We start from the raw sequence: 24,994 nt of genomic DNA on the forward strand, positions 1-24,994 counted from the left end.
GGGAGGCAGATTTCAGCTGTCCCTGTGGTCCTCACTGATGCCTCTGAGTTTTGCCTTTATGTCCTGGGGGAGTCCTAGCGGCTTAGAGAGCCGCTTGACAGATCACATCTAGCATGGGGGGACATCACCTGAAATTCTGGGTGAATCGTCCTGTTCACAACGGCTCTTACTTTTTGTTTTCATTTGCTATGGAGCAGCTCTGCTCCAAAGGTCTGTTGTCCTTTGCTGGTGACCTTTAGACTGCAGCGGTCTTTGATAGTAAACACGGAGCAGCTCTCCAGTCCCCTGAGAGTGGGGAAGCCTGGGCAGCGAGCACGCAGTTGTATGCACTCGTTAACCAGAGGAACAGAGCGCATGGGAGAAAGTGCAAATCTGTATGGTAAAAGTCCTTTGTCGTGGGAAGTGTAGGGGTTTGTGGGTCTAGCCCACCCCACTGCATGCTCAAAACACATCCAGCAGCACGATTCCCTGAAGCCACGGTGCGAAACTCAGCACAGACACCTTTCACACCGCCTTAGGTGAATTGCTGTCATCCTGAAAAGTGGGAAAGAGGCATTAACACTCCTGGCTTTGAGCCTCTGCTTGCATCCAGGCTGCAGGGGAAATCTAAAAAATCCCTAATCTCCACATTCTCCAGCTCGGAGCTGTCGCACAGCCCTGGGTGCAGGCACAATTAAAAGGAATAAAGCATAGAGCACGACAGAAGAGGAGCGAGCGGCTGAGCAGCGACGTGTGTTCAGGCGCTGCTACTAGAGAGGAGCGGTAGAAGCTGGGCGCCTTGTAGGGTGTTTACGGTGAAGCAAGGCAAAGCTGCAGCGGCTGAGAGCCCTGCCTGCGCCCTGCCTGCCTCCTGCTTGTCTCCTGCCTGCTGCCCGCCTGCCCGCAGCCACAATGTCAAGAGGAGACACGTGTATGTAAGCGCCTGGTATGGCCGAAGCGGGGCCTCGGCAGTGCGGGCTGGGGGGTCCCGGGGCTGAGGACCCCATGCCGCAAACACTGTCTGTCTCCGTCCCCGAATGCCACGGCTGCCGGGTGGCCTGGCATGAGCATGGGTGCATGGTCTGGTGGCATGCCGAGGTCTCTGGGGTTTGCATGCTGGGCCTCGATGGGTGGTTGCTGCCAGCTCGGAGCCACCCACGCATGAGGAAGCGATCGGCGGTTGCCTCCGGCTGAGGGGCTGCGTTGGGCAGGCACTGTTGCTTTGGGGTGGTTTTGAAGCCAGGTCCTGGCAGCTTGAGCCGTTTTAGTGGCAGAGCTGAGGGAGGGCTGCCGTGGAATAAAATCTGCTTTTCGGGAGAGAGCCGTTTGGCTGAGCTTTCACAGACTGCGGGGTGGAGGCTAGCGGGGTCTGAGTGCCTGTAGCTGGGGCAGGAGATGGGGAGAAGAAAGTTGTGTCTCTTATTTAAGGTGCTGAGATTGCTCCCTACACTCAGCTGGAGTGCGGGGTCTGGCAGATGTTTGCCTAAGAGGTTCTTCAAATCAAATTTTATGAGTGGGAGGCAAAGATTGACTGCATATTCCCTGCCATCCCAGCCCTCCCCAGGGCTAAAACCTCTGACTCAGGGCTTTGGGCAGAGGATGCTCAGAGCAGAGGATCTCTGCACCTTGGAGCCGCAGCTCCCAGCACCATAGTTCTGCTCCAGAGGGCAGAAGAAGCTTGATTTGGCTTGCAGCTCCCAGAAATACTGCAGCCCATAAATTCAGACCTAGGAAAAACTCCTTGAGGAGCTTCTCAGCCATCCTGAGAGCAGGCAGGGTTCAGGCAGATGGCAGTTTGTCCTGTGGGGCTGGTGGAGAGTTGTGTGACAGCGTCTCCCCGCACTCCATCAGGGTCAGGACCATCAAAGCTGAGACGGGGAAGGCTCTGCCTGAGCCATGGGCATTGAGAGTGGGGAGGCTGTCCTCGAGACTTGGGCAAGCATTTCCATTCCAGCTCCTTCCTGTCTGCTGCCATCTCTCCCTCATTCCAGCACCTGAACGATGAAGTCGTACCAGAAGCTGACCACAGCGGTGCCACAGCCGCTGGGATGCCGGGTGGAAGAAGAAGGGTCCAACTCGACACCTGTCGGCCGTGGGAAGCTGGCCCCATGGTGGGTAGGCAGCGGGCTGCTGGTGACTGCTGTGCTGCTCAGTGCCGTCACCGTCTGGGTTCTGCGGCAAGTATCGAGGGGCTGGCCTGGACCCACACTACCCCCACAATGTCTCCTGGCACCTGAAAGCCACCGCTTTGACTGTTACCCAGAGCGAAATGTAGTGGTGACCCAGGAGCTCTGCGAAAGCCGTGGATGCTGCTTCATTGAGACCCCCCCACTGGCTGGAGGCAAGCGAGGGGTGCCTTGGTGCTTCTATCCCACTGACTTCCCCAGCTACACGCTGGAGAGCCTTAATCAGACGGCACTGGGCATGGTGGGGTTGCTGGTACGGAGGCAAAAAGCCTATTATCCTCGGGACATCGAGATGCTGAGGCTGGATGTGGAGTTTGAGACGAACACACGACTGCACATCAAGGTGAGCTTCCCACTGGCTGCCATCCAGAGCTTGTGACTGTGCTCCTGCACCCCTGCACCCCTGCACCCTCCATCCCATAGGTGACCATGCCCTGGTCAGACTGTGTCCAAAAGCTACTGTGCTCCGGGCACAACTGTAGGTGGCCAGAGAACATGTCCAGCCCATTACCCTCTTGCTTTGCTAGTCTTTAAAGTGCATTTTGTCTTTTTTGCAGATAACAGATGCAGCCATTCCTAGATACGAAGTTCCCCTTCAGGTTCCTCGGGCAACAAAGAGGGCAGAAAATCCTATCTACAGCTTGGACTTCTCCCGAGACCCCTTTGGAGTGCTGCTGCGGCGCAGGGCGACAGGAACAGTGCTGTAAGAACCCACCTCCTCCATATCCCACAGCAAGTCTGGGAGAGCTTATCTCACCCTAGGCAGGCTCCAGCATGTCTCCTGGAGGTTTTTTTTCATTAGGAGAAACCTTGCTGGGAAATCTCCTGCCAATAACTGCTGTTTGTCTACATCGTTTTCAGCAGCACTCACTTTGGGATTCAGCAGCAGTGGCTTCCCGACCCTATGGGCTGGCCAGATACTTGCTGTGGCTGTGGCAGGACTGGATGGGATCAGCATTTCTCCAAAACTCTTCCAGTCCCCTAATTCCCCACCAGGTCTTACTGCAGCCAAACACTGAGCTAGTCACTGGCATGTCACCAGTAAGGGACCTGGTTGCTCAGGGAAAGGGCTACTGAAAGGTGTTTGGTTTGCCTGTTTCACCCTGCTTTTGGGTTCCCCTGGCTGTCCAATCCATAGGGACACCCACAGCTCCAGGCTTTTGGTGGTAATGGACCGTGGGTGGTTTGCTGTGCTGCTCTCAGTTACTTCCGTGGCTTTTCCCACACTAAGCTGTTGATGAGCCCAAACAGATTACCAGTGTATGCAAGGGTGTTTTGGGATCACATCTCCTCCCCTTTCCTGTTTGCTGTTGCCTATGGTCTGCCCTTTACTTGGGAATTGCTTGTTAGCAACATCAAGACGAGAAACCCCACTAGCCTGTCACCTCAGTGGTTAATAACAACCTGAGTGGAAACCTCTGGAGTCCAAGGCAAGGCTGAGCCGCACTGGGTCAGACTTGAGCTTTGCCTCATGTCCAGCCAGACCTGAATTTGCTGCCTGGGACAAGGTGTGAGGCTCAATGCAGGGTGGAACATAGGCTGCTGCACAGGTCCTTGAAATACTTTGAGAGGGAAAAGGTGGATTGTTGATGGGCAAATGGATCTCAATGGATTGCAGCATCTTGAATCTCTCTCTTGATGTCACCCTGGCAGGCTCAACACCACTGTGGCCCCCTTGATCTTCGCTGACCAGTTTCTCCAGATATCCACACTGCTGCCATCCAAGTTCCTCTATGGGCTGGGGGAGCACCGCAGCACCCTCCTGCACAGCCTGGACTGGACCACCCTCACGCTGTGGGCTCGTGATGTTGCTCCCACGGTACCATCTTCCTTGTTCCCTCGGGGGTGTAGTGGGCAAGGACAGGGATACTGCTCTCCGGTACACTGGACAGGCCCTGGGAAAACATGGCAGGGGAGTGGGCAGCAGCACTGGGAGAGGCAGGGGATGGTCAAGGCCCACGGGCAGATATGTGCCAGGGAGGATTTCAGAGCAATTGCAAAATGCTCTTGGCACCCTGAGGGCCCCGGGTGTTTTCTTCTCCACCCTGCTGCTCGTGCAACAGGTTGTGGGGAGGCAGGTGGTTTCCCCCTTGCCCAGCTCAGTAACAGCCCCCAAACCGCAAGGAAGAAGCAGCCTCCCATGGCCTTCAGTGAAAGTTCTGAGACCATCCTCTTCCCTCACCTGGTCCCCCACGGTGGTGACAGATGCCTGATTAGGAGGTGGCAGCAGGTGGCAGCTTGGGGCCATTTATTCCCTGCCGATGAGCGGGGCTCTCCCGCTTTGGCTGGGCGCTGCTCTCCCATCCGTCACCTCCTCTTTGCAGGAATCGCTCAACCTCTACGGTGCTCACCCCTTCTACTTGCTGATGGAGGAGGGCGGAGATGCCCACGGGGTTTTCCTCCTTAACAGCAATGCGATGGGTAGGTGTCCCGGGGTCCCCGGGCCATCTTGTCGCTGGAGGAGGGACCCAGAAGGACAGATGCGCGTTGCTGGAATGGCTGGTTCGGGAACTTGTGGCGAGAGGAAGACATAAAAGGGAAAGATGTGGTTTGATGGCTCTGTTATTGAGTGTAGCCATCTGTTTCCTGGCTATGGCGAGGCTCTTTAGCAACTGCCGAGCAGTTTAACCACACACCCAGCTGCCGAGTTGCTGTGGAAAAGCAAGTGCCTTGCGTGCGCCTCCATGCCCGTTCCCCTCCACCCAAGCAGCTTTGCTCCCGAGCCCGGTGGCGCGGCGTGGCTGGGGTGCAGCCAGGGATGCCAGCTGCCGCCCGCGCTCTTCCCAGCTGTGCCGCACCGGCTGCGGCCGTGGGATCCACCCGTGTGTGCCAGCTGATAGCGCAGCAGCTCCCGCCGGGCTTCTGCCGTGGCGAGGAGAGCACCGGCGACCACCCGTCCCTCCCAGCTTGCAGCCAGCTGGGGCGAGGCTGTGCACGCCGAGGCTTTCATAGCTCCAGCTGCGCTCGGCTGTAGTGCAGCGAAATTCCTGAGGAGGAGCTCATGGGAGATGCAGCCACCTGAGCCTGAGGCTTTAAGGGCTCGTTCGGGTGAAAAGCCCTTCCCAGGAAAGCCTTTGCTACCACACGCTCGCTGGTACAAGTAGCTCCCGATTCGCTTAGGAAGGGATTTTGGAGGGGAACGTGGCGGAAAGCCCTGCATGTGCTTGATCTTTAAGTGGAAGCTGGGAGACTAATGCAGCTTTGGGCTTAAAGAGCATGTTTTTAAGGCAGTGAGCTCTCTCCCCACGGAAACCAGCAGTCTCCCCAGGCTGTGATGATTTCACCCTCCAAACACCCGTTTAGCATCTCCTGAGTGCAAGGCATGGATTTCTCTGTTCCCTTGCACGTTGGCTGTGCTGGTGCTAGGTCCTTGCCATGGAGGTTGGAGTCTCCAGTTGTCACTGTCTTTTTTTTCTTCCTTCCTCTCCCAAAAGAAGTGGCACTGCAGCCTGCTCCAGGCCTGACCTGGAGGACCATCGGGGGAGTGCTGGATTTTTACATCTTCCTGGGGCCTGATCCCAACATGGTCATCCAACAGTACCAGCAAGTGATAGGTAAGTGCCTGAAACCCAACATGGCCACCTGCAGGCACCTTCCCTGTGTCTCCATCCCTATCTACCCAAGCTTCCCACTGGTCCCAACCCTTCCAGCTCAGTAGGGGTCAGTGGTTCCCAGACTTCCCAGCCCAGGTCTCCCAGCACATCAAGGGTCAGTATTCACCTCCTTTGCCCTGTCCACTTCCCAATCTTTTTGAGACACTGCTGTCATCTTGGGACACTCCATCTGTGCTCCTGCTCTCCTGCTTCAGGTTTCCCAGCCATGCCGCCCCTCTGGGCACTTGGCTTCCACCTCTGCCGTTGGGGCTATGGATCCAGCAATGAGACCTGGCAGACTGTGAGAGCCATGAGGAACTACCAGATCCCCCAGGTAGACTCTCAGACCTACGGAGGGGAGGTCCAACCTCTGCCGCCCCTCACTGAGCCTCTCTCCCGCAGGATGCGCAGTGGAACGACATCGATTACATGGATGGGTACCGAGACTTCACCTTCGACCCCCAGAAATTCGCCTCCCTCCCCTCCCTGGTGGAGGACCTCCACACACATGGGCAGCGCTACGTGATGATCTTGGTACTCCCTCTCCTCTCCCCCTCTGCTGTCTTTGCTGCAGAGCTGGGATATAAAACAGAGACAAAAACGATGTTTATGGTCCCAGCTGATCATCTTCTGCCCTGTGGACTTTTACCCAAGGCTGGTCCCCAGTGCTGGACAGGCACTGTCAGCTGCCACTGGAAATCCCCCTAATGCAGGGACTGTGGAGACACAGCCAGATTCTCATGCTGTGCTTCTGTCTGTTGCAGGAGTGGCTCTGTCACCACTGGGTGAAAGAATGGAGGAACTGTAGGTCAGGCTGTTTAACTTGTGGGTGTTCATCTTGGGTGCTCTCATCCCCACAAGTGCTGGGATCTCATGACCTAGCTGTGATCGCCCTTCTTCCCTCCACAAGAAAAGAGGGTGTGGGTTCTGCTTGCTAGGGGCAGTGGGGAGTAGGGGGTTCTGAGAAGGGAAAGATGAGGTTCCCTCTCCATTGTAGCCCAAGCCCATCCATGACCTGATGTTTCTTACATAAGTGCCAGATTTCTTGTATTTGTCTCCCCTCCCCAAAATGCCCTAACGGGTCCTGGAGGCTTGCAGAAGTAGCATTTGACAAACATGCCTGGAAGTGTAGCAAGTTTCTGTTCCCCTTGGGGGAAACAGCCACTGTGTGTGGGCTCCAGCTGACCTCGTCTGGGTTGTCTTCTCTGAATCACACTGCCTTGGCAGGAAAACGGGACCATGATCTGGCAGGAGTGGCACTAACCTTCTGCTCCATCCCCAGGATCCTGGCATCAGCAGCACCAACCCTAACGGCTCTTACTGGCCTTTTGATGAGGCCCTGAGACGGGGCTTGTTCCTCAACACCACCCAAGGGCAGCCACTCATCGGGCAGGTGAGGAGCTCAGGGCAGAGGGAATCCCAGCCCTACAGAGCTGTGCAATAACAGGGTTGGGATTTCATCCCTCACACTGGAGGGAAAGCCAAGTGGCCAAGGAATCTCCCCGGGATGATTGCCAGAGCCTGGCTCAGCCCTTGATGTTGAGTGTCACCTCCTGGTGGCTCCATTGATACCAGGAGCCAGCCTCTGACCCAGCAGAGGAGCCTGTGGAAGTCATATGAGCTCAACAGAGTGGGCAGGGCTGCCCAAGGCCAGTCATTTGACTTCCCTCCCTTCCCGTTTCTCGGGTTGGGGGGAGGCTGACACACACCTGTGAGTCTGCTCTGCAGTGGTTCCCTCACAGTTTGTTCCCCCTGGCTGTGTGTTATCACTGGCTCTTCCTTGCCCTCTCTAAGGAGAGGACTTTTGATGTAGCCTGAAAACAGGAAAAAATGAACCGACTAAAATTCCTGGAGTGCAGCAAAGCATGGAGAAATCATGTCTCTTCCCTGATGTGCTCTGGGCTAGGTGGTGTCTGGGCTTGTGCAAGCAGAGGCTGAGCAGCTGCTCCATAAGTTTACTGGGCTGTGGGGAAGTCCTCAGCATCCCAGTGGGTACCACAGCAGAAGAGATGCTGTGTATGCAGCATCCAGGACTCTAAAGCAGTCATCCTGGGTTTATTTTCTGGCTTATGGCCTGTTTCACTCTGGCACCCTGTTCTTTGTAGCAGCCCCTTGCAACTGACCCACTCACTAAACCTGTGTTTTTGTGTTGTCCCTGTAGGTCTGGCCTGGCTCCACTGCCTTTGCAGACTTCTCCAACCCAGACACACACCAGTGGTGGCTGGAGAACCTGCAGCATTTCTATGCCCATGTGCCCTTCGATGGCCTCTGGATTGTAAGTCTCTCCCTGTTCCCAGATCGCTCACTGCCAGAAGCTTGGCTCTCACCCAGTGTGTGTCTTGCAGGACCATCTGCCCCTCAAATACAGCTTTTCCAGGTCTATCCACTCGTTTTCCAAACCTCCTCTTTGAAATTGCTCCACAATTTTCTTTGCTTAGGACATGAACGAACCATCCAACTTCATGGATGGGTCTCAGGATGGCTGTCCCCCAGGAGAACTTGACAGCCCACCCTACACACCAGGTAAGGAGGAAGATGAAATACAAGGCTGTGTCTGTTGGTACTGCGTGCTCTGAGACCACAGGCAATGGAGTGTGATGGGGGAAACTGTTTACAAGAGTCACCAAGTCTCTGTTTCACACACTGAACATCTCTATCCCTACTTGCCTGTGCTGGTATCCGTGGCCATGCCTTGCATGTGTGCTGGGGCCAGGTCAGGGTGCAGGATAAACATCTGCATAAGCTTTTCATGCTGGGCTGGCAGCAATGGCTGGTTCCTGTGTGTGGGAGGGCTGACCCAGAGCCAGAAAGAGTGTGGAGGGAGCCTGTGTCCCCTACATCCCCTCACCACCATGTGCCAATGGGTGCTCTCCCTCCTGGCAGCTGTGCTGGGTGATTCCCTCTCTGCAAAGACAGTTTGTGCCTCAGCCAAGCAGAAAGCCTCAGTGCACTACAACCTCCACAACCTCTACGGGCTGATGGAAGCCAAAGCCACGGCCAGGTACTTCCTACTGGCATGGGGATGGGATGGGACAAAATCCTGCTGCTCAGGGCTGGGTAGGGAAAGGATGGGGGTTTGAGTGCCTGCTGCAAAGAGGACATGCTGTGGATGATCACAGCCTTCAAGAAGGGCATAAACCAGCTGAGGAGGGAAGAGAGTGTTGCTCTGGGGGGGATGTGTAGATGATTCTGGTGCTGAGCCTGCCCTGTACCACATGGGCTGACCCACTTCAGGGCTGCCATGGGGCTGGAACTCTGCCCGTCATCGTGGGACAAGGTGAACTCCTGAGGGGGGGGGGCTGCTCTCGCCTCCTGCCTGCAGTGCTGCCATTGTTTTCCAGTGCCTTGATCCAGCTGCGGGGGAAGCGCCCCTTCGTCATCTCCCGCTCCACCTTCCCCAGCCAGGGCCAGTACTCCGGGCACTGGCTGGGTGACAACCGGAGCCAGTGGAAGGATATGTATTACTCCATCCCAGGTGAGTGTCACAGACTGCATGCAGGCCCCTCCTACCCCAGCTCCATCGAGCTTTCTGCTTGTTTGGACACGCCTCTGAAACTCCTTGTGCCCTGCTGACCTTCCCTGCTCTCAGGAGTGCTGAGCTTCAGCCTCTTTGGCATCCCATTGGTCGGGGCAGACATCTGCGGCTTCTCTGGCAGCACTTCGGAGGAGCTGTGCACCCGCTGGATGCAGCTGGGGGCCTTCTACCCCTTTGCTCGCAACCACAACACCCAGAACGAGAAGGTGAGGAGCAGTGTGCCTGGTGGGAGGTGTCCGGGGGTGGGGTGCGGGATATGGGATGCGCGGTGAGGGATGTGCTCTACGCTTTGGCCACGGCAACCCCAAGCAGTGCTACAGGATGGGAACAGAGTGGCTGAGAGCAGCCAGGCAGAGAGGGACCTGGGGGTGCTGGGAGAGAGTAGCTAATCATGAGCCAGCAGTGTGCCCAGGTGGCCAAAAGAGCCAATGGTATCCTAGCCTGGATCAGGAACAGTGTGGCCAGTAGGACAAGGGAGGTTATTCTGCCCCTGTACTCAGCACTGTTCAGGCCACACCTGATGAGATGTTGAAGTGCTGGAACATGTCCAGAGAAGGGCAACGAAGCTGATGAGTGGCCTGGAGCACAGCCCTGTGAGAAGAGCCTGAGGAAGCTGGGGGTGTGCAGCCTGCAGAAGAGGAGGCTCAGGGCAGAGCTCATTGCTATCTGCAGCTACCTGAAGGGAGGCTGTAGCCAGGTGGGGTTGGTCTCTTCTCCCAGGCACCCAGCAACAGAACAAGGGGACACAGTCTCAAGTTGTGTCAGGGGAGGTCTAGGCTGGATGTGAGGAGGAAGTTGTTGTCAGAGAGAGTGATTAGCATTGGAATGGGCTGCCCAGGGAGGTGGTGGAGTCACTGTCCCTGGAGGTGTTGAAGCAAAGCCTGGCTGGGGCACTTAGTGCCATGGTCTGGTTGATTGGCTGGGGCTGGGTGCTAGGTTGGCCTGGATGATCTTGGAGGTCTCCTCCAACCTGATTGATTCTGTGATTCTATGTGGAATAGAGGATGTGGGATGTAGGTCAGAGCATGTGGGATGCCAGATGCAGGAGGTCAAGGGCAAGGGAGTGGCCTAGTAGGGCTGGGGACAGGGCAGCTGCTGACTCCTTGCATCTCCTCCAGGCCCAGGACCCAACAGTATTCAGCCCCGCGGCAAGGACAGCCATGAAGAACGTGCTGCTGACTCGCTACTCCCTCCTGCCCTTTCTCTACACCCTTTTCCACCGTGCCCATGTGCAAGGGGACACCGTTGCCCGGCCCTTGTTCTTTGAGTAAGAGCATTCCTGCCGGGAGCTGGGGACACACTAGGCTGGATCATGGAGAAGTGGCCGATCCGAGTGCCATCTCCATCCCACTGCAGATTCCCCGTGGATGTGGCCACCTTGGGGCTGGACAGACAGTTCTTGTGGGGCCAGAGCCTGCTGGTGACACCAGTGCTGGAGCCTGGGGTGGACTCAGTCACAGGCTATGTCCCCCGAGGCGTGTGGTACGACTTCTACACGGTGAGGAGCACCATGGTGCTTGGCTGTCTTGGTGCTGTGGGTGGGAAGCCACAACTGAGCCCAGCAAGCCCTGATGGAAGAAGGGGAGGGCACTGCTGCCCAGACCTGTCCCCAGGCCCTCTGCCATGGCCCTCACTGCTTCACATCCATGTTTCTCACCTCCTGCACAGGGGTCCTCAGTGAACAGCAGCGGGGAGATGTTGAAGATGTTGGCCCCCCTGGAGCACCTCAACTTGCACGTCCGTGAGGGTTCCATCCTGCCCACCCAGGTAAGCACCCACCTGACACTGCCCCAGGGGCTGTCTACAGTGTGTGTCCCACCACCTCAGCTCCTGGACTCCCATCCTGGGTGTTCATGATCCAACAGCACCCATGTCTCTGGACTGCAGAAACCAGGGACCACCACCGAGGCAACCCGAAGGAATCCTCTGCGCCTCATAGTGGCCTTGTCTCAGACTGGCACTGCCTGGGGGGACCTCTTCTGGGATGATGGAGAGAGCCTGAACACTTTCGAGCGGGGCAGCTACTCCTACCTGATATTCAATGTCACGCAGGTGGGACATGGTAGGGAAGGCAGGAATAGGGGATCCTGTGGCACCTGACCACCCTGAGCTCATGCTGTCCCCTCCTGCAGAACATCTTCACTTCCACCGTCCTCCATGCCAGCACTGAGGCCACAGAGGTCACCACAGATACAGTGACTGTCTTTGGAGTGCGGGAGCCACCCAGCAAGGTCCTTCTGAATGGCCAGGAGAAGCCATTCTCCTACTTGCACCAGGTATGGCTCCATCTTGGAGTGCCCTGTCTTGGAGGTTGCCATCCTGAGGGTGTTCATCCCTTCTCCTCCACAGAGTAGTGGCTGAGAAGGTGGGTGGGATTCCAGCATTGCTCTTCTGCCATGTCAGGGTTCAAGGGGAGTGGAGCTCAGCCAGGCTGGGTAGGGAAGAGGATGCTCTGCACTCCCTCTGCCATGGCTGTACTCCACAATGTTTCCTCTCTCTCTGCAGGTTCTCACTGTGAGCAACCTTGGCATCAGCCTCAGTCAGGGCTTCTCCCTGCGGTGGCTGTGAGCAGGGAGCTGCAGGATCATCCTTACCTTGCTGAGGCAACCCATCTGAGAGATGCTCAATGCTCCAGCCTGGAAGACCAGGATTATGCAGTGGAGGAGGTGGTGGAGACTGTCACCTGCTGCCATGGGACCTTCTTCCAATGGGGCTGGGGACATGGGGTGTGAGGCAGAGGCTTGGCTGCCAGGTGCCCTTTGCATGGTGCTGGGTGTGTGGTGTGGGTCGAGGTGTGGGTCCCCATGGTCCCTGCTGCAATAAAGGCACTTGGAGAGCTTGTCCTGGGAGTGTGATGAGGGAACAGGGGTGGTGGCCATGAAGAGGGGGTTGGGAGAGGGGCAGCTGATTACTACGAGCCCACATAGTTTCAGTCCCTAATCGCAGTCCTCCCAATTCCAACCTTCTTATTCTCATCTGATCAGTTTTGGTCCCAGTCCCTCCATTTCCAGCCCCACATCCCAGCTCCAGTCACAGCTTCCTCAATTTTGGTTTCTAATCTCAAACAGCCACAAATTCCCCATCCCAATGTCCGGTTTCAATCCCTAATCTCCACTCCTAAATCTGTCCCTTTTCCCTCTGATCCCAGCCCCCACACCCCAGCTTCTTGACTCCATCCCAGCCCTCCCAGTGCCACCAAACAGCCTTCCAGTCTGAACACCTCCAACCTCCACCATGTCAATCCCAGTCTCTGTCTGGCCTCAGCCAGGTGGGGGGGTGGCCTCTTCTCCCAGGCACCCAGCAATAGAAGAAGGGGACACAGTCTCAAGTTGTGCCGGGGAAAGTATAGGCTGGATGTTAGGAGGAAGTTGTTGTCAGAGAGAGTGATTGGCATTGGAATGGGCTGCCCAGGGAGGTGGTGGAAGCACCGTCCCTGGAGGTGTTCAAGCAAAACCTGGATGAGGCACTTAGTGCCATGGTCTGGTTGATTAGACAGGGCTGGGTGCTAGGTTGGACTGGGTGATCTTGGAGGTCTCTTCCACCCTGCTTGATTCTGTGATTCTATGATTCCCCAGGGGGCCCCACACTGCCCCATTCCTCGCCCTGACCACGCGGTCCCCCTACCTGCCCCATCCCACCGCGGGCTGCAGTTCCCCATCCAGCCCACTGGAGGGGGCGCTATCGCTGACGCGTCCCTGCCACTAGGCGGCGCTGTGCCGCGGGGCGGGCTGAGAGGCGGTGCTCCCGCTCCTCACGCTCACGGAGGGGGCATTCCGCTTCCGGGCGGCGGCAGGGCGGCCGCGGCGGGCTGTGTTTAGCGGCACCATGAACCGGCCCAAGGCGGCTGCCGTGCGGCGGCCCAGCGCCGTGCCCAAGCCTTCTGGTGAGTTCGGGCGGGCTGCCGGCCGCTGTGCTCGGGGAAGGAGAGGAGTGCGGGGCCGGTCCGGGCCGGTCGGGTGCTCCAGCCGCGGCGGTCTGCGATCCCCGCGGAGCGGTGCTGTCACCTCAGTCGCTTTTCCCTTGCAGCGCACCCACCGCCGGGAGACTTCATCGCGCTGGGCTCCAAGGGACAGAGCGGCGAGGGCAAAACCGCTGTCACCTTGCTGAAGCCGGCGCCCCCCGGGCTGCCCTCGGAGCGCAAACGGGACGCGTCGGCCGCCTTAGCCGGCCCGGCGGGGCTGACGGGGCTGACCAAACGGCCCAAACTCTCCTCCACGCCTCCGCTCAGCGCCCTGGGGCGCCTGGCAGAGGCGGCCGTGGCGGAGAAGCGAGCGATTTCACCCTCTATCAAGGAGCCGTCTGTCATCCCGATCGAAGGTGAGGCCTCACTTCGCATCTGCGGTGGCAGGCAGGCAGGCGAGGATGTGAACTGCCATTTGCTTCTCCCCAGAGCTGCAGCCCAGGAGCCTTCCTTGGAGCCTAACCTTTATGTGCCTTCCTTCAGAGGGCTTTTTCCCTCTGATAGACCTGAGGCTGGAATGAAAGTCTTGATTTTTCTCTTGTTGGCATTGGGTTGTTTCCATTCTGGCAGATAGCAGTTTAATAGCAGCACCTGAAAGTCTGTGTGAGGAAATCTTTGTGTGATGTTTTGTTTGTGTATTTCTTTATCAAACTCTGCATCTGAACAGTGCTTGCTTTTTGAGGCATCATTCCATCAGGCCACACCTTGAGTGCTGTGTCCAGTTCTGGGCCCCTCAGTTCAAGAGAGATGCGGAGGTGCTGGAAAGTGCCCAGAGAAGGGCAAGGAAGCTGGTGAGGGGCCTGGAGCACACTCCTGTGAGGAGAGGCTGAGGGAGCTGGGGGTGTGCAGCCTGCAGCAGAGGAGGCTCAGGGCAGACCTCGTTGCTCTCTACAGCTACCTGAAGGGAGGCTGTAGCCAGGTGGGATTGGTCTCTTCTGCCAGGCACCCAGCAATAGAACAAGGGGACACAGTCTCAAGTTGTGCCAGGGGAAGTCTAGGCTGGATGTTAGGAGGCAGAGAGAGTGATTGGCATTGGAATGGGCTGCCCAGGGAGGTGGTGGAGTCACTGTCCCTGGAGGTGTTAAAAGAAGGACTGGATGAGGAGGCACTTAGTGCCATGGTCTGGTTGATTGGCCAGGGCTGGGTGCTAGGTTGGACTGGAAAATCTTGGAAGTCTTTTCCAACCTGGTCAATTCTATGATTCTAGATCTTCCCAGGTCTCTTCCAACCTGGCTGATTCTGTGATTTGTTGGTGTTTGATACATTTGCATTCAAGCACAGACCAACAGAAGGATAACCGAGGGGTGTTGTCAGGTGTGAAGCAGAGCCTTTAATGGCAATTGGGTAGCTTTGCAGGGCTTAAAGGTTATCTGTGCCATGCTTTGCTTTCCCTGTGACTGACCCTGCCATCATCTCAGGGCAGGTTATTTTGTGTGGGGACGAGTACTGATACCTGTGTGTTGCTGATTGCAGTTGTGCCCACGGTACTGCTGGATGAAATCGAGGCAGCAGAGGCAGAAGGCAACGATGACCGCATTGAGGGCGTGCTGTGTGGAGCTGTGAAGCAGCTGAAAATGAACAGAGCCAAACCTGATACCACACTCTACCTGAGCCTCATGTACCTGGCAAAAATCAAACCAAACATATTTGCCACTGAAGGGGTTATTGAGGTGAGGGCTGTGCTGTGTTGGCATTGCTGGGCTAATTGGTGTGTTGTTGCTGCTAACTCTGTAGTCTCTCTCAGACCACAGCATAACCTGCTTGTCTTTGTGAACACCATACCTACCTCTGTGGCAAGCTACTGCAGCTTATGTTTCTTTTCCTAAAGCTTTTCTGAGTGCTTTCTTGCTTGATGGCTTGATTGCTATTTTCTTTTTTGTGGATGATATTCCAGGCACTGTGCAGCCTGCTTCGAAGAGATGCCTCCATCAATTTCAAAGCCAAAGGAAACAGCCTTGTGTCTGTCTTGGCCTGCAACCTCCTCATGGCAGCTTATGAAGAGGATGAAAACTGGCCAGAAATCTTCGTCAAGGTTGTGGAACCAAGGGTGCTTCTGCTGGACTGAAGCAGTGGTGGGCAGAGCAGGGTTGGGAAAAGTGCACGTGGTGGGGCAGGAGAGCAGCAAAGGATTTATCCCTGCTGCAGGGAAAGAGGCTATCCCAGTGGCCTGTTGCCAGTGTGGGAGGATGCAGCTGGAGGAGGCAGAAATTGGAGAGTGGGTCCAGGCTGTGCTGACAAGGGAAAAAACTTTTCAAAGAGAAGTCTGCCCTAGCTGTTGAGATGCTGTGGCCTCCTTTGCCTGTTGTTGCCTTATCTTTCTTTGTTACTGAGATGCCTTTGACAATCTGTATAGGTGTAAGTGTTCCAAGGGCTTACTTTCTAGCTGGTCTGTGGGGTTTAAAAAGCCCACTAACTTAGAAAAAGACTGAGCTTTTAAAAGACCAACTGCTACATTTTGGTGCTAGAAGTTGTAAGGTCTTTGCTACAGCTTCGTTGGTTTTGTTGCTTGGGAGAGTTGATATCCAGTAGAACTTGGAATGTAATGGTTTGGTTTTCTGCTTTTCTGTGATTGCCTGCAGTCCTCTGGTCTGTTTTTTCATCCATGCAATGGATGTGGGAATTTTCCTAGTTTATAGCTGTGCCTTGAAAAGAAACAAAAACTGAGGAAGCTTACAAATAGTCCTTCCATTAACCAGAGGCACACAGAAAACAAAAAGGGCTTAAGCATGGTTTGTGTTCTCTTCTGCAGGTCTACATTGAGGACTCCCTTGGGGAGCGCATCTGGGTGGACAGCCCTCACTGTAAGACATTTGTGGATAACATCCAAACAGCTTTTAACACCAAGATGCCTCCTAAGAGCATGCTCTTGCATGGAGAAGTTGGACGTAGTGGAGGGGACCTCAGTGCTGGTAAGGAGATGATTGGTAAATGTGGGTACTGTGGGGTAGGCTCTTTAACAGACTGTGGAGAAGAGTTTGTTACTGGATGGAGTCATGTCAACCAGCCTTTGAGTTCCAGGCATTGCTTTTCCTCTTTTTGGGGTTCTTTCCTGTCCTGGGGATGTTTGAGGGCAGGTTGTGAAAGAAGCTTGGAGAAGGGACCTGCAAGGGTAGGTGTGAGGAAGCAACTTCTTGTGGCCTCATGGTGTTGCTGAAAGGGATGCTTGAGAGAAGGTGAACATGTAAGACCATGAGTGAGTGATCTGTAGAAAGGGGAGCTGCCTCATGGAGTGTGCTGTGTGCTGGTCTTTCATAGGGAGTAGCCCACACCCTTCCATGACAGAGGAGGAAGACAGCCAGAGTGAGCTGCTGATTGCAGAGGAGAAAATGAGCCCGGAGCAGGAGGGCCAGCTCATGCCCAGGTACAGTGCCTCTTCCCCTCTGTGTGGCAGCCCTGTTTGTGCCCTGCAGTTCTGTGGCAGAGAGCTCCCTCTCTGCACTAGCTGTCCTGTGGCACTTGCTAGAGGATGCTGAGCATTAGATGAAATTGGTTGCAGGAGAAAAGAGTAGATTCTGCTTCTTTGTAGCATGTACCTGTTCCAGTGAGTTCTTCAGGACCAGGGAATGCTCTCACACATGGGTACCCCCCTCTGAGTACAATTTCAATACTTTATTGTAGCTTAAACACTAAAACCATAACGAGAAAGGTATACTGGAAACCACAATACCTGTGGCTCACATGCTACAGCTGTAGGGAGAAACTACAGTGCTGAATAAGACTCACAGGCACACAGGATGTCAGGGGTTGGAAGGGACCGAAAGAGATCATCGAGTCCAAGCCCTCTGCCAGAGCAGGACCACACAATCTAGCTCAGGTCACACAGGAACACATCCTGGAAAAGCTCCAGAGAAGGAGACTCCACAGCCTCTCTGGGCAGCCTGTGCCAGTGCTCTGGGACCCTTACAGCAAAGAAGTTCTCCCTTGTGTTGAGGTGGAACCTCCTGTGCTGCAGCTTCCATCCACTGCTCCTTCTCCTATCCCAGGGAGCAAGTGAGCAGAGCAGAGCCTGTCCTCCTCTCCTGACTCTCAGCCCTTGGATACTTATAAACATGTATTAGATCCTCTCTGAGTCTTCTTTTCTCCAGCCTAAACAGCCCCAGGTCTCTCAGCCTCTCCTTATCAGACAGTCCCCTAATCACCCTCGTAGCCCTCCACTGGACCTTCTCCAGCAAATCCCTATCCCTCTTAAACAAGTCCCAACCCCCTGCCAGAGCAAGGACAGGGACAGCCTCAATCACAGCTCCCCAGTGTGCCCACTGTGTCCCCACCAGGCACACTATGGCCAAGGCACTGTCCCCTTGGCCAGAATGGGGTGTCCAGGGTGCTGCTGTCCCACCCTGGTCTGTACAGGCAGCTGGAGCAGCGACTGCCTGTGTAAAGCATAGGGAGACCAACCCGTGCCACCCCCTAGGACCCTCTCCCACTCAAACAACCCCGAGTGGCTCTATTGATCAAAGGGCAGGCTATACTCACCCTATCCCACTGGCCAGCAGAGCTCCTGAGGTGCATAGATAGCAGAGCTGGTCAGCTGCCCCCTCAGAAGGTAGGTATCCCCAGCAGGAACCACACCATCACGGTGTCAAGGCTGGTGCCGCTCCAACTCCCCTGCCCACGCTCTCGCTTTAGGAGGTGTTCACAATGCTGTGACCTGTGTCCAGTGCATCCCAGAATTCTGAACCAAGAAGAACCAAACTCCTCCTTTATTTTGGAATCTGTTACATCCCATCTTTCCCTACAAGCCCTGCTTCCCCCGGATCTTTAGTAACCTAGTGATTGTCTGCTTGCTGTAACTTCTGATCACACACAAACCAACTCTTCCCTCTTACAGTACCACAGACAAGAGAGGATGCTGGCATGTGTGGAAGTGAATAAAATGCAGTTTGTTTGACCCAGGTATGAGGACCTTGCAGAGAGTGTGGAAGAATATGTCCTAGACATGCTGCGGGACCAACTCAACCGGCGCCAGCCCATGGACAATGTCTCCAGGAACCTCCTTCGGCTGCTGACCGCAACCTGTGGCTACAAAGAGGTGCGGCAGATGGCTGTGCAGAGGCTGGAGATGTGGCTGCAGAACCCAAAGGTAAGGACAGAAGCTGTTGAGGTTCAGCTCTTCTGGACCTGGTGTGGAATCCATCCAGAAGGGTTGCATACCATACACAAGTTACCTTTCTGATCTGTGATGTCAAGTGACTGTAGCCTTGCTGCTCTTCCTCTGCAGTTAACCAAGCCAGCTCAGGACTTGCTGATGTCAGTCTGTATGAACTGCAACACCCACAGCTCAGAGGACATGGAAGTTATCTCCAACCTCATAAAAATCCGCCTCAAGCCAAAAGTCCTCCTCAACCACTACATGCTGTGTGTCAGGTGAGTGAATGACCTGGTTTGTGATGGGAAGAGAAACTCTGGAAGATGTGACCAGGGCCTTGATGTGCTGGGTGGCTCTTCACAGTGGTTTTGAATACCAGCTGGGACCATGAGGTGTTCTGTGTAACACTTAAATGTATTTCATTGGCCCTGGAGTCTTTCATTATTCCTTGGATATTGCTGGACATCGGTGCTGCTCCATCATAGAATGGTTTAGGTTGGAAGGGACCTCGGGTCATCCAGCTCCAACCTCCTGCCATAGGCAGGGACACCTCCCACTAGAACAGGTTGCTCAAGGCCTCATCCAACCTGGCCTTGAACACCTCCAGGGAGGGAGAAGCCACAACCTCCCTGGGCAACCTGTGCCAGTGTCTCACCACCCTCACTGCAAAGAACCCTTTCCTAACATCTAATTTCAGTCTCCCTTCTGCCAGCTTAAACCCATTACTCCTCATCCTGTCATTACAAGACCTTGTAAATAGTCCCTCCCTAGCCTCCTTGTAGGCCCACTTCAGATACTGGAAGGCAACTACAAGGTCTTCTCAAAGCCTTCTCTTCTGCAGGCTGCAGAGCCCCAACTCTTGTAGCCTGTCCTCATAGCAGAGCTGCTGCAGCCCTCTGAGTATCTTTGTGGCCCTCCTCTGGACTGGCTCCAACAGTTCCATGTCCTTCTTGTGCTGGGGGCTCCAGAGCTGCACACAGGACTCCAGGTGGGGTCTGATGAAAGCAAAGCCAAGAGGCAGAATCCCCTCCCTTGCCCTGCTGCCCACACTGCTCTTGCTGCAGCCCAGCAGAGGGTTACTGTCTGGGCTGCACTCACACTGCAGGCTCATGTTGAGCTTTTCATCACCCCAGACCCCCAGGTCATTTTCCTCAGGGCTGCTCTCAGCCATTCCCCACCCAGCCTGGAGTTGTGCTTGGGATTGTGTTGAGTGAGGTTCAGGAACTTACACTTGGCCTTGTTGAATGCCATGAGGTTGGCCTGGGCCTATCGCTCCAGCCTATCCATGTCCCTCTGGATGGCATCCCTGCCCTCTAGCAAGTTGACTGTGCCACACAGCTTGGTGTCATCTGCAGACTTGCTGAGGGTGCACTCCATTCCTCTGTCCATATCACTTTTATGTGTTCAAAGAGAAATCAAAGCAGTGGCTACCAGTGAGTCCAGCTGCAATGGAACTTCACCTCTGATAACTTTGGCCTTGCCTTGCAGAGAGCTGCTGAATGCACACAGGGACAATCTGGGCACCACAATTAAGTTTGTGATTTTCAATGAACTATCAAATGCAAGAAATCCCAACAACATGCAGATCCTCTATACAGTGCTTCAGCATAGCTCAGAGCAAGCTCCAAAGGTAGGTGTAGTGTTTTGTGTGACTCACGATGATCCCACCACCCTAACAGATCAGATCATTCCATGGGCTGCTGTGTGACCTGTACCATAGTGTTTCAAAGTTTGATTGCTGCACTTGTTAGGAATATGGGCATGGGCATTTTCCAACTCCCACTTTCTGGGTGACCAGCCTTATGGTAATGAATTTTCTTTCACCAGAGCTGCGTTACTAAAGCTGCTGGAGGGGTCTGTAAGACAGCTGTTCTGCCAGCCTTGCTTCCTTGTGTCTTTTCATTTTGTGGGTGCAGACAACATTGCAATGCACTGAAAGTTGTCTCTCCTTCTTTGGCCTTAGTACCTAGCAATGGTGTTCCAGGATCTTCTGACTACTAAGGATGATTACCTGCGGGCTTCACGGGCTCTGCTGCGCGAGATCATCAAACAGACCAAACACGAGATCAACTTCCAGGCCTTCTGTCTGGGTCTGATGCAGGAGAGGAAGGAGTCACAGTATGCAGAAATGGAATTCAAGGTACCACTTTCTTTGACACTTGTTCTGCTGGATGGTGGTGGTGTACTGGGCTCTTCTATCTGCTTTTCTGGCTCTTCTTTCTTTTGCCCTTTGTTGTTCAAGTCAACACTTCCGTATCCCATTTCCTAACATCTGCCATTGCCATTTTTGATGACTTTTCCAGAAGGCAGCTTTGGGTGTTGCTGATCTGACTCATTTTTGTTTTAAGGAGCGGTTTGTCATCCATATAACTGATCTGCTGGCTGTCTCCATGATGCTTGGTATTACAGCCCAGGTGAAGGAGGCTGGAATTGCTTGGGACAAAGGAGAGAAAAAGAGTAAGCAGAAAATCTTCTGAATATGGGCAGTTTGGTAGATTTCTCTCCCTGAGGTTGTGGGAACACCACAGGTTGCATTGGGAAGGGATAGAAGCCTCCATTCTGAACAGAGGCATGGGGGTGCCTGCTGTCATCCTGAGACTGGCAGTTGGGAGGTAGGGTGTTTGCATGCTGTGGAAGCAGCAGTTGGAGTCTGGAGAAAGGTAGCTGTGTATGGAGGGGTAGCTGCAAGGATTACGAGGTACCTAATTCACAGTATCACATTACCATCAGGGTTGGAAGAGACCTCACAGATCATCAAGTCCAACCCTTTACCACAGAGCTCAAGGCTAGACAGACCTTTAGGGTGGCACTGAAGTGACTGCCCAGATGTCTTACTGCAATGCCAGTTTGTCCTTGCTCCATCTTGGGGTTTTGTTGCAGCACACCTTGGAAAGTGAAGGGCGTTTGCTGTCAGAGCTGGAATGCACAAGGCTTTCCAGTGCACCTCTCCCCAGTTTACTGTTGATGCTTCAGGGCCGTAGTTACTATCTGCTCTGGAAACAGCCCCTGTCAGCTGCTTGGCTCCTGCTGGGGCTATTGATACATGTGCAGTTTGTAACCTGCCTGTTTTTCAGACCTGGAAGTGCTACGCTCTTTCCAGAACCAGATTGCTGCTATCCAGCGAGATGCTGTCTGGTGGCTTCATACAGTTGTTCCCTCTATCAGCAAGCTGGCTCCAAAGGACTACGTGCACTGGTAAGAAAGTCAGACTGATTTGTGGTCAATACATTCTTGAACCTCACACAGGTGGTGCTTACTGTCCTCTTCATCTCTACAGCCTCCACAAGGTGCTCTTCACAGAACAGCCAGAAACCTACTACAAATGGGACAACTGGCCCCCCGAGAGTGACCGCAAGTGAGTGTGTGCTCCAGCCATGGCTGGGGACAGGCATGGAGCTGCTGCAGCTGGAGGCAGGGGAATGGATATTTCCTCTTCTTTACATAGCTCTCTGTTGGAAAGGCTTGGAACCACGCTTAGATTTTTCTTCATCTGGTACATTGCTTTAAAATGGAGGGGCATTGCTTCATTCTCCATCTGTTCCTCTTCCTACTTCATTCCCGTTCCCTGTGCCAAGCTGTTCTGCAGCTTGATGCTGTAATTGTGAGAGGGCAGCCCTGCACTGCATGCTTTACTCGAGTAACACTGGGGGGAGCTCAAATTGGAGCAGGCTGAAGTCTAGAGGTACATGGAAATGTGGCAATCTTCCATTAACCATTTGATTCAAACAGTTGCATCTGGAGCTGGAGACCAGGGGAAGGGGCTGTAAACTAAGCTAGGATTTGTCCTCTGCTCAGATGAGGTCTGTGGAGGGTTTCAGGAGCCCTGATGCCGCTGTCAAAAGTCATGTGATTGATGTCTCTTGTCTTGTGCAGCTTCTTCCTTCGCCTCTGCTCGGAGGTGCCCATCCTGGAGGACACACTGATGCGCATCCTTGTGATCGGATTGTCACGGGACCTTCCCCTCGGCCCTGCGGATGCCATGGAGCTCGCTGACCACTTGGTGAAGCGAGCTGCGGCGGTGCAGGCGGATGGTAGGCACCCAGAACTCCAGCCAGCACGTGGTTCCTTCTGTCTGCATGTCCTCCTATGGCCACCCAATTCTGAGCTGGCTCCTGCCACGTGCCAAAGAGCCTTTGCATCACTTAAAGCTTGTTTTAGTCATAGAATCAACCAGGTTGGAAGAGATCTCAGATCATCCAGGCCAACCTAGCACCCAGCCCTGTCCAATCAACTATACCATGGCACTAAGTGCCTCATCCAGGCTTTGCTTTGAACATCTCCAGGGACAGAGACTCCACCACCTCCCTGGGCAGCCCATTCCAGTGCCAATCACTCTCTCTGCCAACAACCTCCTCCTAACAGCCAGCCTAGACTTCCCCTGGCACAACTTGAGACTCTGTCCCCTTTTTCTGATGCTGCTTGCCTGGCAGAAGAGACCAACCCCACCTGGCTACAGCCTCCCTTCAGGTAGTTGCAGACAGCAATGAGGTCTGTCCTGAGCCTCCTCTTCTGCAGGCTGCACACCCCCAGCTCCCTCAGCCTCTCCTCACAGGGCTGTGCTCCAGGCCCCTCCCCAGCTTTGTTGCCCTTCTCTGGACTCATTGCAGTACCTCAAAATCTCTCTTGAATTGAGGAGCCCAGAACTGGACACAGCACTCAAGCTGTGACCTGGCCAGTGCTGATACAGGAGCAGAATAACCTCCCTGGTCCTACTGGCCACACTGTTCTTGATCCAGGCCAGGATACCATTGGCTCTCCTGCCCACCTGGGCGCACTGCTGGCTCATGTTCAGCTACTATCTACAAGCATTCCCAGTTCCCTTTCTGCCTGGCTGCTCTCCACCAATTGCTGTTACTTTCTCAGTAGAGAATCTTCATATTTTCTCCTACTGTTTCTCCCAATTACTAATTTTCAGTCAGGGAGTGTTTGTGGGTTTATTGGTTGTATCAAGGATGAAGAATTGAATGCCCAACTAAAGTTATGAGCTAGGTTCTGTTTAATCCTTTATAGATGCTGTAAAATTAGTAGAAATTTTTAGGCTATGCAAAAATCAAAGGGTTGGAAGTTAAAAGTAATTCACCCATGTGTTGTGTGTTCCTCCCAACTTCATTATTCAGTGTTAAGGAATAGTTAAAAAAGCAGCCTTAGCTCTTAGCCTCCTTTCAGTTCATGTAGTATATGTCTGAATTCCTGCACCCTTGGGGAACATCCTCATTCAGCTGAGCTGTATGTGTTGAGTGGGTTGTCAGAGTTTGATTCTAAAGCATCTTACATGCTCTTAGTGCTCACTGGTTAATATTAATACCAAAGTCCAATCCAGATCTGACCAGTGTAAGTGGAATGAGCTAAACTTTACCATTGAATACCCTGTGGCAGTGTGTCCAGCCTCTTATGCTGCACCATTTCTAATACTGGAACGCTCAGAGTTAATTCAGAGCAAGTCTGAAAATTTGCAGCAAAGCTGAGATGCATTTTGAATTGCTCTGAGCTCCAGAAGTTCTGAGCAAATTCACTGCTTACTTACAGGACTATATCTGAGTCCTGAAAAAGATCCTGATCTGGTTGACTGGACAGGGCTGGGTGCTAGGTTGGACTGGATGATCTTGGAGGTGTCTTCCAGTCTGGCTGATTCTATGGTTCTATTGGATGCATCTGGGGAAAAAAAAACCCTGCCCTTAAGAATTTAAACCAAAGTGGAGTTGAAAAGCTTTGATATCCTTATGTATTGACTTGTACCTCTTTTGAATGCTGCTGCTTTTTAAGTGGTCTTGTTTTTTGCTCTGTAACATCTGAGGCCTTGGGCATCCTGTTCCAGTGGGAGGTGTCCCTGCTTATGGCAGGGGATTGGAACTACCTAATTTTTGAAGTCTCTTCTAACCTACACCATTCTGTGATCATGAGAACAAGCTCACAATAGTATAGATGCTTGCAGTAAAATCCTCCTTACACTATGATGCTTTTCTGGAAGGCCTTTAAGCCATGTAGACAGGTCAATAACTTAGTTTTTTCTCCTTCTCCAGATGTGGAGGTCCTGAGGGTAGAAAGAATCCAGTTGATCGATGCGGTTTTAAATCTGTGCACTTACCACCATCCAGAGAATATCCAGCTACCCCCAGGGTAAGGCTTATCCCACAGACAGTCTTGCTGTGATCTAGCTCATTTTCACCTTGTCACAGCTACCTCAGCTCACAGATTTTAAAGTATTTCTTCCTATTGCAATCTGTAATAACAAAATGATGAGGAAACCTTTTCAATGTCACATTCAGGTGGGGATTTCTCAGTAGCAGTTAAGACCTGAGTCATGCAATGGACTTTCCTCTGACCTTTCTGCTCTAGAAATTTTCAGCTGAACTCTGCTGTTCCTCCTGAGAGAAGCTGCTTTGGGGTTTTGGGTTTTTGTTTGGTTGGTTTCTCTTTAAATCGCTGAACTGGTGTGACTGAATATAAACAATGCATGATTAAAGGGAAAAAGCAGTCTTAAGATGAGCTTAAATAACCAGATCTGACCACTTGTATCTGTTGGTGGCTTTTGCAGGTACCAGCCTCCAAATCTAGCTATTTCTACCCTCTACTGGAAAGCCTGGCCTCTCCTGCTTGTAGTAGCTGCATTCAATCCTGAAAACATTGGTGAGTGTGGATGTTTCTCAGGTCACT

At 53.8% G+C, this 24,994-nt stretch overlaps 2 protein-coding genes across 6 annotated transcripts in view; both read left to right on the forward strand.

Moving 5' to 3' along the window:
* The window catches only part of LOC135180875 (lysosomal alpha-glucosidase-like), a 15,818-nt gene extending 3,689 nt beyond the window's left edge, over window positions 1–12,129 (forward strand). The window contains exons 1-20 of one of the 4 annotated variants that reach the window (XM_064153696.1): window positions 799–925; window positions 1,971–2,508; window positions 2,723–2,868; window positions 3,819–3,984; window positions 4,490–4,586; window positions 5,600–5,719; window positions 5,974–6,092; window positions 6,161–6,292; window positions 7,041–7,151; window positions 7,920–8,033; window positions 8,197–8,281; window positions 8,642–8,759; window positions 9,100–9,233; window positions 9,348–9,499; window positions 10,412–10,560; window positions 10,650–10,791; window positions 10,962–11,060; window positions 11,181–11,345; window positions 11,426–11,569; window positions 11,799–12,129. In XM_064153696.1, the coding sequence (XP_064009766.1) occupies window positions 1,981–2,508; window positions 2,723–2,868; window positions 3,819–3,984; window positions 4,490–4,586; window positions 5,600–5,719; window positions 5,974–6,092; window positions 6,161–6,292; window positions 7,041–7,151; window positions 7,920–8,033; window positions 8,197–8,281; window positions 8,642–8,759; window positions 9,100–9,233; window positions 9,348–9,499; window positions 10,412–10,560; window positions 10,650–10,791; window positions 10,962–11,060; window positions 11,181–11,345; window positions 11,426–11,569; window positions 11,799–11,861 (2,784 nt within the window). In that variant the 5' untranslated portion in view covers window positions 799–925; window positions 1,971–1,980 and the 3' untranslated portion in view covers window positions 11,862–12,129. Of the gene's footprint in view, window positions 1–798; window positions 926–1,970; window positions 2,509–2,722; window positions 2,869–3,818; window positions 3,985–4,489; window positions 4,587–5,599; window positions 5,720–5,973; window positions 6,093–6,160; window positions 6,293–7,040; window positions 7,152–7,919; window positions 8,034–8,196; window positions 8,282–8,641; window positions 8,760–9,099; window positions 9,234–9,347; window positions 9,500–10,411; window positions 10,561–10,649; window positions 10,792–10,961; window positions 11,061–11,180; window positions 11,346–11,425; window positions 11,570–11,798 lie in introns of those variants that run through there. The other 3 variants (XM_064153697.1, XM_064153695.1, XM_064153698.1) reach the window with 3 other exon arrangements.
* A 935-nt stretch (window positions 12,130–13,064) lies between these two features.
* INTS1 (integrator complex subunit 1) overlaps window positions 13,065–24,994 on the forward strand; it is a 35,284-nt gene continuing 23,354 nt past the window's right edge. For both annotated transcript variants that reach the window (XM_064153702.1, XM_064153703.1), the window contains exons 1-16: window positions 13,065–13,176; window positions 13,320–13,610; window positions 14,728–14,924; window positions 15,149–15,286; window positions 16,004–16,163; window positions 16,510–16,615; window positions 18,148–18,334; window positions 18,473–18,618; window positions 19,829–19,970; window positions 20,304–20,480; window positions 20,689–20,797; window positions 21,415–21,535; window positions 21,618–21,695; window positions 22,214–22,371; window positions 24,361–24,457; window positions 24,876–24,967. In XM_064153702.1, coding sequence (XP_064009772.1) covers window positions 13,119–13,176; window positions 13,320–13,610; window positions 14,728–14,924; window positions 15,149–15,286; window positions 16,004–16,163; window positions 16,510–16,615; window positions 18,148–18,334; window positions 18,473–18,618; window positions 19,829–19,970; window positions 20,304–20,480; window positions 20,689–20,797; window positions 21,415–21,535; window positions 21,618–21,695; window positions 22,214–22,371; window positions 24,361–24,457; window positions 24,876–24,967 — 2,257 coding nt within the window. In that variant the 5' untranslated portion in view covers window positions 13,065–13,118. The remainder of the gene's footprint in view (window positions 13,177–13,319; window positions 13,611–14,727; window positions 14,925–15,148; window positions 15,287–16,003; window positions 16,164–16,509; window positions 16,616–18,147; window positions 18,335–18,472; window positions 18,619–19,828; window positions 19,971–20,303; window positions 20,481–20,688; window positions 20,798–21,414; window positions 21,536–21,617; window positions 21,696–22,213; window positions 22,372–24,360; window positions 24,458–24,875; window positions 24,968–24,994) is intronic.

Source organism: Pogoniulus pusillus, chromosome 13, assembly GCF_015220805.1.
Source record: "Pogoniulus pusillus isolate bPogPus1 chromosome 13, bPogPus1.pri, whole genome shotgun sequence".
Classification (NCBI taxonomy): domain Eukaryota; kingdom Metazoa; phylum Chordata; class Aves; order Piciformes; family Lybiidae; genus Pogoniulus; species Pogoniulus pusillus.